Below are 17,336 nucleotides of genomic sequence, written 5' to 3' on the forward strand. Positions count from 1 at the left end.
TGCACAAAGCAAAATCCAAATAATCGTGTTATATAATAATGTTCGAAATTCACGTGGTCATGTACTCATTTTAACACGTTTCCATAATAAAAAATAATTTTTATTGTAATTCAATTTGACCTGGTGTTATTAAATTTAAATTTCTCCCCCCCCCCCCCCCACACACATTGGTGACTGATTGGATGGAATTCGCTTTTAACGTGAATAAGTTGTTTTAAATTCGTGGTCAATAGTACAAATGCTCGAAATAAAATTCATAGTTTTAAATATTGTTATAATCGATTCACCCCCTGTAAACCATATTTACTAAATATCAAGTAGTCATAAATTCTGCATTCTGTTCTTTTTATAATATATTTTTATCATAAGTATTAAACATTTAGCTATATATCAATATTAGATAAATTAATTTAAAATTTTTATGTAATATATAAAAATTATACATGCAGATATAGAATTATTTTTATCTTGTATAAGTGAATAACAGAAGTTAATATTTTCTTCTATCCATTGCGCCTGAAAATTGAGGGCGGATTCTTTAACATTCCAAAGGACAGGAGATTGTACGTGAAAATATCGATCGGCGGGTGTATATATTCGGCGAGGATATTTGTCCTCTCGTCGGTCTACTCTGGGGAGAAACGAATGGGATCTTTGTTTCTCGACTTTCGTCGAGCGCTAATGTCTTCCAAGTTCGTCTCGCTTGTCGTACACCATTTCCGCTAATCTTCAACATCTACTTTCCGTTGGACCATTTTTATTCGTTAAATAAAATTGTCTCATTACGATATAAACAATGTTTATAATATTATAATACATACACGGTATTGCATTATAACGTTGTAAGTATCGTTTCGCGATAATTATCCGCAAGTAACTACAACCGTACCAACTATTATAGTACCGTTTCTTGTTAAAATATCAAACTTATAAACTTTTATATAAAATTCAGTACTCCTATTGTTTGCTATAAAACTATTAGTTTTTAAAAGAAACAATTATTAATGAAAAAAATTTATTTTATCTCCAGAAAATATATGATTTTAAACAACTTTTTACACTACAGTTTTATTTCATAGTTTTTATTTTTAATCTCACCATATATATTCCGAATGTGTGAATTGAAAGCACGCAGGAAATTTTTGAAGAGATATAAAGCGTATGGTTTAATAGCCATTGTTATTTAAAAAAAACTTTTATACGAGCAAATTAAAAATTTAATTTCAATAATATACTGCATGGAAATTCACTTTTTTTTAAAGGAAAAGACAATTTAATAAAATGATTATAGCATTGTCATAATGGTTAATTAAAATATAATTAAGATATTTAATTAAGATTCATAATAATTGAAATTAAGTTGTACATAAAATAGTAAAATATTGTTCATTATATGAATTACATTATCAATTTTTATTGATACAGATATTTGAATTATTAATGCAAATGGATTAACAATTCTCAATTTGTGGATAATAGTTTGTTGTAAAACAAATTTTATTACAGATGAGATCTTATAATTTTATTAATTAATTAAATGTTCAATATGTATATATCAATTTTTATTAATATAATTATTAATGCAAATGGATTAACAATTATTATAATTTGTCGATAATAGTTTTTACAAAATAGATTTTATAGCGGATAAGATTTCGTATATTTATTAATTAATTAGATACTCAATACATAGATATATATACATCAATTTTCATTAATACGATTATTAATGCAAATGGATTAACAATTATTAATTTGTCGATAATGGATGTTGTAAAATAGATTTTATAACGGATAAGATTTTATAACGGATTTGTAATTCAACCTGAAGCTAGAACAGTGCAATCACATAATTGAATATATGATGTTTTAATCATGTGATTATATATTATATTATTCAGCTTCAGCTTCAAACGCTTCTGCGTTTCAAGTTTGAAGATCGACAGTAATGGCGCGTGATTTGCGAAGCAAAAAATGTACATCAATTCACGCGAAAAATATTATTAGATACAAAAGATCCAGCCCGATCAAATACTAGCATATTTCCTATTTACTTGATTGCTTATTATAATGATCATGATTTAATTAATATAGTATAAACATAATATTCTAAATGTCTGTATAATGTCTTTATTATATATATGACGCGAATTTTAATGTCAATAATATCATCTTTAATATTACTAAATAAAACTAATCTAATTATAGTTGTCATAACTTGAAGTAAATAATCAATTAATTTTACATTAATAAATAGCGTTTACAATAATACTTATATGTTTACAATTTAAATACCTATTGCATACGTTATATATATCTAGGTTTTTATTATATTATAGTAGTGAATATTTTTAATAGTATCTCAATCCGAGTTGGTTTTAATCGAGATTCAGTCGCGTTTCAAATTTCCGTTTACGTGCCATAAATAATTCCGCAATTTATCGCGTGGTCCTTTGCACGAAACTGTCTGTGTTTGCATGTATCAAGGGTGAAATACGATGCTGTTAACCATAACCGACAAGTTTTATGGACCAGACTGTATGAAAGGAAGGAAAGTAGATAAACGGAACGACATTTATTACCGGCAGCGACATTTAAGAAATCTTATCAATGATTAATGTTCAATCGATGGTTGTGGTTGTTCCTTTCTGGATATTACGATGTGTTCAATCGACGGTTATGGTTGTTTCTTGGTTGAATATTACAATGTGTAACGTGCACGTGTTTTTTAACGTATTAAGTAAAGATGTTCGTGTAGAAAGGGACAATTTTTTTTGCCATAAGTTACGTACAATCCACGAAAGCCGAGCAGGTTAATTTGTTGTAAAACTATTATCAGAAGTGATTTTTTATTACTGCAGAGATATCCGCTCAGCTTTAGCTGAGTGGTTTAAAATCGACAAATGTTTTCTTAATTTTATATTCTTGCGTTTACCTTTTACTTAATATAATTAAATTATGATAATATTTTCTGTTATAATTTATATTTGTGTACGTGTGTGTATGTATGTTTCCTCTTTTTTCTTTTTTCTTTCTTTTTAACGTACTTTTTAACGTACTGATTCACGAAATTGATCAACTATTTTAAAAAATTATAAAAAATTGTTTAAATTATTTTGGAAACGTGTGTTATTATTTATATTCTTTTAATAATACTTTAAGTTATAAAAATCTATTTTGACGTGTCTTACTTATCTTCTTATCTCTCTTTCTTACTATATTATAAGGACTTTTACCAATTTTTTAAACATTTGACCATTTTTGTGAGTTAGTTATAATAATAAATGCGAAATGTGCCAGTAGATATTCCTTTAAAATAGACTATGGTAAAGATTTGGTTTTCTGCCAAACGCCTCTGTACTCTTATAGAAGAAGAAACGATTACTTCCTTCTTATTTCACGTCGAGACGCGAGAGCAGAAACGAAAAGGAATTATCGGCAGTGAATCTTTTCGCGAGAAGAAGAAAAGAGGAGTAAGTTACGTCACGCCGTTACGTGACGGTTGCAATTGCTTGGAAGCATTCTATCCGCCTGCGGGGTTATCAATTTACATGTGATAACTGTGTCTCTCTTCCTTTTTCTTTCTCTAAAGTGAATCAGAATAAGTTATCTAAAAATATTTGTATCACTTATTATTTTAGTGATTTATAGTGTTTTGATTTAAAGAGGCTCTTTGAGTCGTATTTATAATCGTTTAATACGAATTCTTATCAAAAGCGTATCATGTGTGATATTTAAAATAAAATTTTTTGTATCTTGAAATTTTGTATCTTGAAACATAGATGATTTACAATAATCGTATTTTGATTTACTGAAAGTGCAAAGTTGAGTCTGAAAAGCGGAACAAAAACTCTTGTAAAGCGACGTCAGTAAAGCTTTATACGATTGTGTACGTGAAATAAATGCCTATATATGTTTTCAAGTAAAATATATATTTGTGAAATGCTTATCGAAAAAATTTTCAAATATTGCTTTGTGATATCAGTTTATACAATACTCAATTCTAGAAGTACTAGAGAGATCAAACGCAAACCTGAAATTCTGTAAAAATAAGAGGGAAAAATAAAACGCAACTGAATTAATCATTTTCCTCAAAAGTATACCATGATTTAGATTTTTCTTTAAATTGCGCAAAATATTTGCTTTAAAAAGTCATTGCTTCGATACATTTATCAATCATTTCTTGTTGCAAATTAAACTTGTAGCACAGGGACATCTCCATATTACATTAATAAAAAAAGAAAAAGATACTAGAAGAAATGAACTGTGTTAAAGAATAAACAATTTAAATCTAAAAGTTATTTAAGCAATTACCCTTTCATCGTAAACTTTTTGCTAATAATTTTAATACTGTAATAATATTATAATAAATACTTACCACACAAATTTTTTAACAGTTTTTTTAAATGTATTTAATCGATGTAAAATTAAATGCTTCATGAAAGGTAAAATCAGTCTTTCATTAAGTCAAAGTGTCTAATGCAATGTACTCATGATTGAATAAAAGTCGTTGTTGATCGTTCGAGACTTTCCTTGACGCCGCGACCGCGTGTTTTTTCAACGTTAAGAAGCGCATTGTGATGCAAGGAGCTCGTCGGAAAAAGAATGTTGCGGATGCTGGATATTCGCGCCTCCACGATAACGCGCGGATTTTGACGCAGCGTTATATAAATCCGGTCGTTTTATGCTCACATTTCGTACCTACGGTAAGGATAGCGCTGCTCGTCTAGATGCAACAGCAGTTTGCTCTTTGCGTGCTTTGCTTTACGGAGGGATGGTAGAGTAGCGAAGAATATCATTATTTGCGAGAGCAGCGGCCGCGATGTCGGCGTAAATGCATCGTTTCAGTATGTAGGTACACGCGAAATTATAATTCATGAATTATGGGCCGGCACGGGCCGCGGTGGCCGATGGAGGACTGCGAGAATAATACCGTTGCCTTTTTTTACGACCGCCGCGCTCAATGAGTTTTAATTATCGGTGGTCGTGGTAAATTAACAATTTATGTGAGTAAATTCCTAGTAACTTCCGCGCGAAGCAAATTGCCTAAAATATGAAAAAGCGCAGGTTCAACGTAGCGCATCATAGTATAGCGCGCTCTCTCCACTACCAATTTTTTCGCGAAACGGAAATAATACAGTTTAGAGTGTATTCCGTTGCTGTGCAGTTTAAAGTTTAATGGTAAATTGTGTTTCATAGAATCTCTTTTTTTTTATAAATCATGCGTTTAAAAGAAACATTTAAATATCCATGACTGACATAACTAAGTTTCGGGAAAAGGAAAAAAATGCCGAAAGAATATTTTTTAACTGAATTTGGCTGAAGTTTCAGATTACAGAGATATATCCAATGTAGGCCGAATCAAATTTTTTTTTAATGTGCACGTGCATCGTGTTTCACCGGTGAATTACGTGCAATTGAACTCAGTGCATTATGAAGTGACACGGTGCATTGTGCAATTTATGCTCGACGCGCGTATCCTTTATCCGTAACATTAACTTGTATACTTCGTATTAAAACCACGTACGTTTGACATGCTGCAATAACAAACTCATGTAACGAAACCCGATATTCGTTGTGCTATTGAATATTGATGGAGGCAGGCTTTTCGCAGGCAGTAAATACGCACAAATATATCTTTTTTTTTTTCCCAGAAAGTACCTCAACGCGAGTGTTTTCATCTGATTTTTATGAAGCTATTACTAATGCACTTGATTCAATATTTGGCGTATTCACAGTTTCAAATAAAATATCAAGTTCCAAATTTCGATTACCGTGATATTTGCGTCGGCAAATACGCTCCACATAAACACCATGCGGAAATAAATGGGAATTATTTAATAATCCTTTCTTGTTTCGCTTTGTCTCTCGATTCTAATTCCATGTCGACATTACAGTGCGTCTCTTCTGAATACATACATGTACATATATATACATATATATATACTTACCCTGAAATGAATCTCCGTTTGACAATTCAGCAACGAGAACGAAAGCCCAACCCGGAGAATATTAATTGGCAACAATTAGCAAGTTGTTTCGCCTGTGTAACGCGGTAAGCCCCGTCGTCGATTGTGTCAGATGGATTCACTGATTAGGATAAGCAACCCAATCACTGATGACGATGAGAATCCGCTCGTTAGCAGCGATTTTTAACAACGCTGCGGATTAATTATTTACGCAACTCAATCCCCGACGATAATTTTGTCTTTGTGTACGTAGTACGTAAATTCATCGTTTTAGTGTGGTTGTAATTAAATCCCAAGAGAGATTAAATTATTTAATCTGTTTGCTAGTTGTTTATTTTTGTACACATATGTCTCCATGTTTGTCACTACAATTACATTTATCAGATCCCGTCACCTCTAATTTTTATATTTCGTCATTGGATACTGGCTTCGTTGGTGCTCGATGCCCAGCGTTAAACTGTAAATTGAAATAAAAACAATTATATCAATATGAAGACTTTAAATCGGATATGTCGTATAAATACCAGAACTGAAAAAATTACATTTCCTTGAAATATATGAAATACAAATAAATGTAATAAAAATAAATACACTTTTGCGTTTTTTTACGAAGTAAAATGTTTTGAAGTGTTTTTTTTTTTACAAAAATTTTAATAATTTTTTGAGGGGTGAATAATGAAAATAATATCGATGTTTTCATTATTAATTTTCATTATTTTATTAAGTTTACAACGTTAACAAGAACAATGTACATTGTGATTCAATGATTATTGGTAACAATTATGGGTAATTGCAGTAGGCGATAAAATTTATTACCTATAATTCACGCTAACAGGTGTATCACATTATTGAGGTAAATTGCTCTTATAAAAATATGCTTTACTCCTTTACTGTTAGTTTTGTCTAAATAATAACATTATTGTTATAACGTTGTTTACGGCTTTTAATTGCAATAAATCTTGTCGATCTCTCATCACTTCGGATTAATGTACGATACGGGTTATGCATATACGCATAATACGACGTGGTAATTTCGTTAATTAGATTGCGTTGCGTTACTAACCAATGTAACTTTGATTACAAGTCGACAGATAATGATAGAAAATGAAATACTGCTTTGTTTCTGTAAATATCTAGGAATGTTGTGTATGCTCTTCTTTAATCTATTCTTCAATACGTATGTATTTAATTTATCTTAAAGTCTTTTTTTCACATTAGTCTAAGACATATTACATATTAAATTGATTCAGATCTAATAGGTAAATTGCTATAATATATTCGCGAATATCTGTAAAGTTATTCGTGATCGTTTTAGCACGACCGCAGTCCAAATTAACGCCCGTCACTCTCACTCTTAATCGCATAATGGACGTCCGGATGATCGCACAGGTGTTTAAGACTCATTGAATTGCATAAAATCACTGTTCAAGAGACATTACGCGCTAATTCACCGGCGATCGATAAAACGGTCCATCGTCACGAACTATTGCTACAATACTGGCGTCGCAACGAAGCGATTGCTTCATCTCAAAGGAAACTATCGGCACCATTAACGCTTTACGTTCCAGACATCTCACAAACCGCTTCTACAAAGGAACATTCCTACACTCGCAAAAGTGCAGTATCGTTCCAAAACTTGACGGTGGAATGGTGCTGAATTCGCGTACAGCAAATAAAATTGTAGAACATTTATTGAAGTAAAAATACTTATAATTTCTTCTCGCAAAATTTTCTCTAAATACTTTTTTCATCCTAGCGTTTCGATTTCTGATCCGTTTGTAAAACACAATTGTTAATTATATTGGTTGCTTTTATGCATGTAGCAATATATTATACTATAAAATATATGTTATAAATATATATTTTGTATATATGTTATAAAATATATTTTATAATTTATAATATATGATATAGATATATGTATTGTTACATACAGTATGTTATAAAAATAATCTTATTGCATCTGCACACGTATCGTAACTCTTACACATCCATCTTATATCTTACAATACTACTAGATGCCTTTTCAAACAACCTCTGGATAGTCTCAGGACATTTATATTTTCAAAGAATATATATTTTTGTATTGACAATTAAAGTACTTTTAAATATTTATTTAGTTTTTTTTTTAGCTAAGAATTGAATCTAAATTGAAACAAAATTCGTTTAATAAAAAATATTCTCACTGATATGATTACTCAAAATATTACTAGAATATTCTCCGTCTCTTTTTGCAATAAAATTATATTAGACATATTCTCTGAAAATAAAAAGATATGTTTTCTATAAAAGTATTTCAAAAATATCTTCAAAATATTATATATATAATATATTACAATCAGTATGGGCTATCAAGTCACTTTCGAAAGATATGGAATTTTCAAAATGTTCTCAAAAACATCGCAATTTTCTTTCTTCATCGTCGATGATAGACTCACTCGCTTTCAGACACATAACTGTTTTCCAATTCTGTATCCGCATGAACTTCGCCGTTACCGGAATAAGTTACTTTACTATATTTATGGACGGATTTGCGTTTACGGATGTAGGTGAACACAAAATAAATGATGATAACGATCACCAGGCCTAAATTGATCAAGAACGCCACGGTCAACCTGTGGAGCCATACTGTGGACTGCATTTTCCAGGAAATGCTGCTCAACACGCACAGTGCCTTTCCGTTGCTCCACATCAGCGCCGAATCCGCGTAACAGGTAATGCAGTCCGCGTCGGTAGGTCCTCTGCAAGATAGGCACGAGTAATGGCATGCGGTGCAGAAAGCACCGGAATCATCGTCATCTCGGATCGCGTAAGTTCCAGCTGGACATCGTCGCGAGCAGCTGCCACTGCTGTGGTACCAACCCGGTTTGCACACTGAAAAATTAGATATACACCATTGATGTTCTTCATTTTTGTTTAGTCGAGATTGTGGTGTGAACTTGTAGTGTGTTGTTGCTGCTGCTGTTGCTATTATTGCAGTGTCGCGTATTGTTGCAGCCGATTGACATGTCAACGTGACGAATGGCGTTGCAAAAGATAATTTAGAATCATTCTGTAGAAATAAATATAAATATAGATTAGAATAAAAGTAACGGTAATTAAATAAAAGTGACGGTAATTAATATTAATAATGTAATGGTATATAATAATTTAGCGTACAAAGTAGTAATTTAGCACATTACTTAAAAAAATTTTCCTGCAACGCCATTCGGCCGTTTATATTAGTGGTTAACTAATCCTACAACGCACAATTGAGTGTATTTCGTAGTATTCAATGTGTATTATTTAAAAAACTAAATAATAAAACATGTTAAGGTAAGCGATATCGCAATTTTAAATTATTTCTTTAATGCATGAGTCTTTGGCGAATGCTGATCAAAAAAATCTAGGAAACTAATATTTAAAGTTTGTTGCAAGTCTTCATAATCAATATCGAATATTATTGAACTATAAATACAATACTATTTTAATATAACAAAAAGAAAATTATGTCTTATAAAAACTAACTGAGTAATTATGTGTAGATTTTATCAATAAAATTGATTTTACGTATAGTGCTTTCTATATATGTATACACATAGTAAAACATTTCGTTAATTACATATAAATTTATCAGTTACAATCTCTAGATTTTTAAAATAATCAATTAATTAAATTAGACATGTTCATTGATAAACACCAATTATTTTTGGAATGATCAATTTGCGATATCACTTTGCCCAAGCCTAAAATATGTTCGCAGTTATTAAAAAAATATATATATTAACTAAAAATATATTACTAAAAATATATCTATTAAAAAACTAACATTATCCATTTTATACACTAAAATAAGAAGATAATCTTCGAAATAAATGCACAAAATAACAGCCTGTGACATTACAACTCTTAAAATTTGCGAAGCATGCAAAAGCATATGTGTGCCATATTCCATTTACAAATTTTACAAAAACAAATTTATCAATAATGCAATACTTAAAAAATACTAATAAATAAAATGCATGTATAGATGCTATTTTTATTGTATTGTGTATTGAATTTATGCTTAATGTAATGATGTGACATGTCAGTGAAATTTGTCAGTTATTATCTACGAATAAATTATATCATTTTGATCTTTGTTCATGCATTATGTACACGATTTCGTTACGAAAGAAGTTACTACATAACATTCACTAATCTCTATAAAACAAGAGGAAAGATAATGATTGACAAATTGACATTACACATCATTGCTGTTGCCATCATGTCTACATTGAGGTTTCTTTTTACAACATTCTTAATATAATTTCGTCGCTTTCTTGTACAGCTTGCATAATAAAAAATAAAGTAAAAAAAATAAGTAAAACAGAAGAATACCATTCATGAAAAATATTTTTTCCTATTATATGAATCTCTCTGCTCTTTTATACATATTAATTGCAAGTAAAAAAGTATTAAATATGAAAAAATATATTCTTGTATTGTTTTCTTTTAGAAGCATGATATAATTTCATGTAATGTAAAAAAATAAAATAGCGACGTATGTATGTTAACATTTGACAAAAATTTATAATTTCTCTTATACGATTCAATCATACTCCACTACTATATTTTACATTTACAAGATGAAAATGAAGTGTATAAAAGTATCCTCACATTATTAATATTATCGTCAATATTTGGTACACAATATTATTCACTAGATGACATTTATTCTGATAGATTAAATATCATATAATTATCTACCGTCTGATGATAATGATTGTACCAATGCGATATTAATTACAGTAACAGAATTGATAGAGCACATTAATAAATGTGAGGATTCCTTATATGAGAAACATAATAAGCGAAGGAGATACGTGCATAGACGAAAGCCGTTAGTACAAAAACGAGAAAATATAAAGGCTGCCTCTCGTCAAAGTACGTGAAACCCAAGGGAATACGTTTATTTCTCGGTAGCCTTACAGTGAATTCTGAATTAAATGGCGCTTCTCCCTTAATAACTTGGTAATAATTAATTGTCGACGGTAACAACAGTAAGGCTAACTAATTAACTTCATGTTATATATCTTGATATTATATAATATCACGTATCAAGATTATGAACCGCTAATTATTCATGTGTAAAATGAAAAATTTCAAATATAACTGCGGAAAAATACGCAGTGTTCCCAGAAAGGAACGTAATTACTACGAATCCATATTATCAGAGAAGAATCAATAACACTTTTGTTATTAAACTGACTTTCTAATTAACTCTTGAACTTTTTGCGAAGTAAGAACTCATTAAAAATTTCAATAATCAATTATTAAATTTTAATAACTTGAGTTACTAGAGTTTCTTTAGCGTTAATAATTCATTAATAACGCTTGGCTTAAAGGCCTGCTAACAAGAGAAATTACAAACGCGAGAACAAAAAATCGAGAAACGTAAATCTTTCTCGGGAGACCTTATGAAAGGCACGGTGAAATTAGGGTGCAATTTGAGAAACAATCTCGATCCCCCCAGGCATCCAAGTACTTTCGAGAGCGATAAATCGCGCGACAGAGGATTAAAATAGGACATTATATAGAAAGAAGAAGAAGTAAGACTCACCGTGCTGGTGAAGCGATCAGGGATAGGGCTGTTTTGTTTTGTTTTTTATGTGCGGTTGTGGATGTGTGGATGTGGTTGGTGATGGTGATGATTGGTGGTGGTTGGTGGCTGGTCTGAGAAAGTCCGCGTCCGGCACTCGTCCCCACGGAGAGTCCAAGTACCTAAATACGTTTTCTGAACCTGCTATAGGATAAAGGGATAAACGGCGAAGTACGCGTGACAACTTCGAGACGGTTAATATCTCACAAACAATCCGATTTTTATACGTGTGTGTAACGCTTGTCAAGAAAGCTTTCCTCACTTTTTAAATTACGTTGTTCATATAAGGCGTTATAGAATATTCGAGAATCAAGAATTCTGGGAGGCGAATTAAGAAACATTCACGCATCGGTATGTAACTTCTTTTGTGATTCAAGCGACGAAAAGAGAAAAGGGATAATATACATAATTCTGTTTCGTGTTAACAACAAGTTAAAGTTAATAGAATTAGTTTAACATAGCTTTAAGTTTTCATTATGTTGGGATTAACATTAAAAAATATATATATATAATTCTGTTTCACTGGCAGAATTGAATATAAAAGCAATACCTTTTCTATCTGCGACTTTAATGGAATTATAGATTGAAGTATAATTGTTAGTGCATAAGAAAGTAAAAATATTGAAACAGATAGTAGTTGGTAGGTCTTTGACTTATATACTCGAACGGCTCAATTAAATTGGCTGATGAGTTCTCGATAATATACTGGAAATCGGGATTGTCTGGGCGGGGATATGTTCGCACTGGTTAATCATCAAATCCCTAAGAGTTACTGCCGCACGGTGGATTAATCGTCCCTGTCCTAGCAGGATCGCGATAACGGATAATTGTACCAGATCCACGCTACCACAAGCTCACACGGCTCTAACGTGTCGTCTTCCAACATTCCGTACATCCGTTTCGATCTAGATAGAACGGATAGATGGTTCAATAAGGAAAAGATAAAAAGCGCATCGTTAATTTAACCGCGAGATAGAATCACGTTTTCTGAAGAATTAATATTCTTCGATAAAAGTCGTATAACTTAAATAATCATGAATCAAAAATAATGCCAAATCTTTGTTGAGAAAAGCGAGTAAAATTATTTATTGAAATACAATATATAATTCAACGGACTGCAAAAAGCGTCATGGTGAGAAAACTTCAGTAATTGTGACTGACCTCCATGTTATCAATTTCAAAGTGAAAGAAAAGACAAGGAGTTTCTATATATTTTATAAAATTTTCGTCATATGAGATGCGCAAATATATTTGAACGGTGCAAGAATAAATCAGAAGACGCACTGAAATCGCCAGTAAGTGCAATTCAAACACTTCGCATCAATGCATGCATATTATACAAGCGATAATGATGTTTTGAATGAAACGTCATGCTGTTTCGAAAGCCATTTTATTTCAAGAATGGATGAAGTAAGTTAGAAATGCAGTTTATGCAATATTTAACGTGCGTTTAAAATCAAATACAATTACCTCAATAATGTACATCTAACATCTATATGTAAAATTTCATGCACAATTATGACTATTAATATTATTGTGTGGTATTTTCTGAAATGTATATATGTATTTCATACATAATTAAAACATTCATGACCTAATTAATGGAGTTCATTACATAGATGTGTTATATTGTTTACTGAGTAAAGATTTAATAAATTATTTATGAGAAGCACATTCACATACGCAGCGAAGTTAAATTAAACTTTATATTGATATTAACTTTTTTGTTTATTCATCTTGACGTCATTCATTCATTCACTCATTTCTTTAAGTATTTTTCTTTATTTTGATATTTCCTTTCTTATATAAAAGTATGTCAATTGGGACACGGATTGGAACATTATAACTGCATGCATCTCAAAAGATTAAGGTTAATAGATATTCAAAGGGATTCATTTGTCATGCATTGTTATCTTTAAGAAATCGAATATTCTCCTGAATATATTCAGTAATCAAACAATACTTATATAGTTACTTGGCCTTAATGAGAAATAAATGTCTTTATAATCAGCGCTTTCCAATAATTTTGACGCAGTTTACTTTTCATAAACGCAATTTACTGCAGCATTTAATATCTTTGATCAAAATATTTATTAAGTTTCTAATTTTGTGACGTCTTTGAAAAAAACTTCATTAAAAAATATTAATAATTTATCACACAAAAAATTCTTAATATCGATAATGTAAGTGCATCATAATTAATTACAGATTCTGCTTATAATCCAAATAATAATCCAAAGTAGTTATTTGAACAATCTTATAATTTTTAATCGTGTTATTTCATATATGAGCGCAATATTAAAATTAAAAACGATCAATAATGTACAAACTATAAAACAAATTGTACAAAGCCACAGAGAATTAATATTTTAAAATAATGCTGATTCAAAGAAATAATTTATTTCATCCTACATTCTCTCGATATCCTCAGAACTCGTGTAGATATCTATAATTTTGAAGAATTATAGATTTGTAGAAGTTATGAGAATTACAAGCACAAAGGTTTAATTGAATGATGAAAATGTTATGGGGGATTATAGCAACCCATGCAGGCGAATTTCTATTTATCACATGATTTTACTTACGACTCGAGAGGCATGCTTTAATTGGCACATACCTGCACATATCCTAGCGTAATCGGAATTATAACTTTGAGCGGGGTGTTAAAAGCGTTAATTGGCTCGCGAGATACAAATTAGTATTAGACTAATGGCGAACGGGTAGGATTGGAGTATGAATCGTATCCTCTTCTAATCTTAAATAAAAAGAGGATAAGCGGATGAAGGAGTCGTCACATTCATACTAAATAGTTGAATTGACCATAAATAAATTGTCACTTGTCATTGATTGAAGAGTGCGTTCCACATACAATTAGCGCTCGCAACGTTCGTGAGTATCATTCTTCTTTGTTTAACATTTGACAAACAACAAGGACGAAATTCTAAGAGCGTCGCGAGCGCGAAGTGAAACGCATCCTAAATATCACGATTTAATATAATGATTAAATATCATCATGATGTTTAGCAGATTGATCTTCGTGCGACTGTATTCCAAAATTGTTATTGTACTCAATTTTCATATTTGTTGTTGAACGCAAGTTTATAATGCGAAAATACGATTGACCCGCGACCCTTCGACCCGACTGACCCCGCCCTACAAGATCGTCGGCCGGAGCGTCCGCGGATTAATAAACGTTCAAATAATTATTCAGGAGATTCTCCTCTTTTAATTCATTCATGATATACAAATTCCAATGTCGCATATAATGACTCGTAGTAGTTCTGCCATTGCTTATACAATATATTATGTATATGTGTACATAAATGTGTGTAGCAGACACTTCGCGCCCCGCACGAGTCGCGCCTTCTCCCGCGTCCTTTCCTCGCAGATTTCGCGCTGTCGGAAAATGATCCACGATGGGATCCACCGGACATCTTTCATTCGACAAATCGTAGCAAAGAGGAGAGAGTGAAGGAGGAAAAGAACGGAAGGGACGAGTGCGCGAGCGTGAACGTGGGCGCGAGTTGCGCGAAATTCGCACCTCCACGCTCTTCCTCTCACATCGTCGGAAATGTTATAACTTAAGATATGTCGCCTCTCCAAGCAAGATACATTTTACAATACATACAAACATTTACAATAGATACATTAACAATATGGCAGACAATCGCAGCGGGACAGTATCGGGCATCCGGCTTGGCTGTGTACTTTAGATCTGCTTAAACAGATCCGCGAATAATAATCTTGAATGATTACTATATTTGTCGGATATATATCTACAAAATAATTGTGCGTATTCTTCATTTTTATTTATAAATTAATCTGCTTTCGTTAAGTACAAAATTGTAACATCGTAAGGGCGTTCATATTTATACGAGAAAGTGAAAGATGCTTTGATGTTTTCTTAATTAAGACTTACGAAAGAGACGATATCTTTGTTTTAAAAAGAAATAGATTTTGTAAAATATTATGGAGACTGCTATAAAAAAAAGAGAATGAAATTATAAATCATTCCGTTGGAAAGCCAGATTCGGTGAACATAATGGTGTTTGATGTGAAATGTAACTCGAGCAAAATATGCAAATATTCGCGCTAGATTCGTCGAGAGTTCTCCAGATTTTTCCAACCGTGAGAATTCGATTTGGATGATTTTCGAGTCGATGTTCACATAACGATTTTATGAGGGATGCACGCTGTGTCGTGCGATGTGAATTATTGTCGCGATTGAGCCACGTGTGATCGGTGGTATACAGTATCGAATGTTAAACGTCGACCCTAATTGTTCATCTGGATAATTTGATCAAATTTAATTTGCAAAAATCGAATTTCTCCCAATGTGAATTTCAGCTGCCCGGGCAGTTACATTCGACGAGATAAATTAAGTACAAAACGCGTCCATGCGAATTTCGTGGAAGGCCGATGTAAAAAGCGAAGGTATACGTTTTAATATCGCTTCTCATTTGATAAAATTGATTGTGCGTGTAAGCATATAAAGATACACATTAAATCAAATTTATTGCGACATAGATATATAAATAATAGAGAAAAAATATATATATATACATATATTATAATCTCTGCCAGTCTCTTCGCCCATTTGTTATATGGTCTGTGAAACGTTACAATAAATGTGCAATGAATGTTATCATTATTTGCGAAATAAATTTCACAAAAATTTCAAAATAAATTTGTCGCAGCGAAATTCTCCGCCTCTTGTCACCGGAATTCAGATTGTCCCGAAGCGATGTCGCTGGTATTGTACATTTCGGAAGATACGTCACATCTGAACGAATCAAAATACATCCAAAGTTCCTTGTACTACTCGTAGTATCCACGTTTATATCAGTTTCCTTTTTGTTTTCGTCGGAAACCAACACCCCTCCACACTGATTAATATAATTGACTCTTATTCTTAGAACTGAAATTCGCTATACATATAGATAATCGGTCTGTACTTTCGTTTTTTCGTAACTTCATCTTTTCTCCCGCATTTTCATTTGTTGCGTCTCTCATTTTTTTCTCTTTCATACATACACGCATACATACATACGTACACACACATACATTCTTATTCTTCTCTTTGCACCTTCTCTATATTTGCATTTCTTTTTTGTTCTCTTAGGGGATCTCATTCTAGAGTATGTAATAAAATTATCTCTCTCTCTCTTTCTTTCTTTGTATTTTTCTCCCGTGTTCTAGAACGAACTCGCCAACTCTTGGTACAACTTTTATTCTTTGAATGATAGCGAAACGAGATTCCGCGGGGCGATGAAGGTTCGTCATGAAACTCGTGAAAAGTCGCCGGTCCCTTCAATCGATTCGCTCGAAAAGTTTCCATTTTGATCTTTCTAACTCACTGCTATACGGATAACATCGTTTTATGCCGTATAGTTTCCCTGACGGATGTCATTTCCCGAAATCAGGGATTAATTGAAGAAATCGCGATTAATACATCTTTCCTCGAGTAGAATAAGTTTCGTGGGAAAAATCACGCAACGATCCACAATCCCTCTCGCTCGCGAAGAAACGCGAGGGTCAACGAGATCCTCGAAAATACATTGAACCCGTATTCTCATCCTTTTTTACGGCTGCATGTAAAGCCAAATCCAATCGTCCGATAGCGATTTTATTTTCTTAATACAAAGATATCATTTTCGATCTTAACATAAAATAAAATCCAAATTTGGCGTTAAACATGTCATAAGAGAGAATGTGAATTTAAAAAGAATAATTTTAATGTATTACAC

General features: G+C 31.9%; 1 protein-coding gene across 4 annotated transcripts in view; it reads right to left on the reverse strand.

Annotated features, from left to right (window-relative positions):
- Positions 1 to 6,291: 6,291 nt before the first annotated feature.
- Positions 6,292 to 17,336, reverse strand: part of LOC139814096 (furin-like protease 1) — a 226,583-nt gene continuing 215,538 nt past the window's right edge. For 3 of the 4 annotated variants that reach the window (XM_071780089.1, XM_071780086.1, XM_071780087.1), the window contains one exon: positions 6,663 to 8,843. In XM_071780089.1, coding sequence (XP_071636190.1) covers positions 8,404 to 8,843 — 440 coding nt within the window. In that variant the 3' untranslated portion in view covers positions 6,663 to 8,403. Of the gene's footprint in view, positions 6,427 to 6,662; positions 8,844 to 17,336 lie in introns of those variants that run through there. The other variant, XM_071780088.1, reaches the window with a different exon arrangement.

This window comes from Temnothorax longispinosus, chromosome 6, assembly GCF_030848805.1.
Source record: "Temnothorax longispinosus isolate EJ_2023e chromosome 6, Tlon_JGU_v1, whole genome shotgun sequence".
NCBI classification, from domain to species: Eukaryota; Metazoa; Arthropoda; class Insecta; order Hymenoptera; family Formicidae; genus Temnothorax; species Temnothorax longispinosus.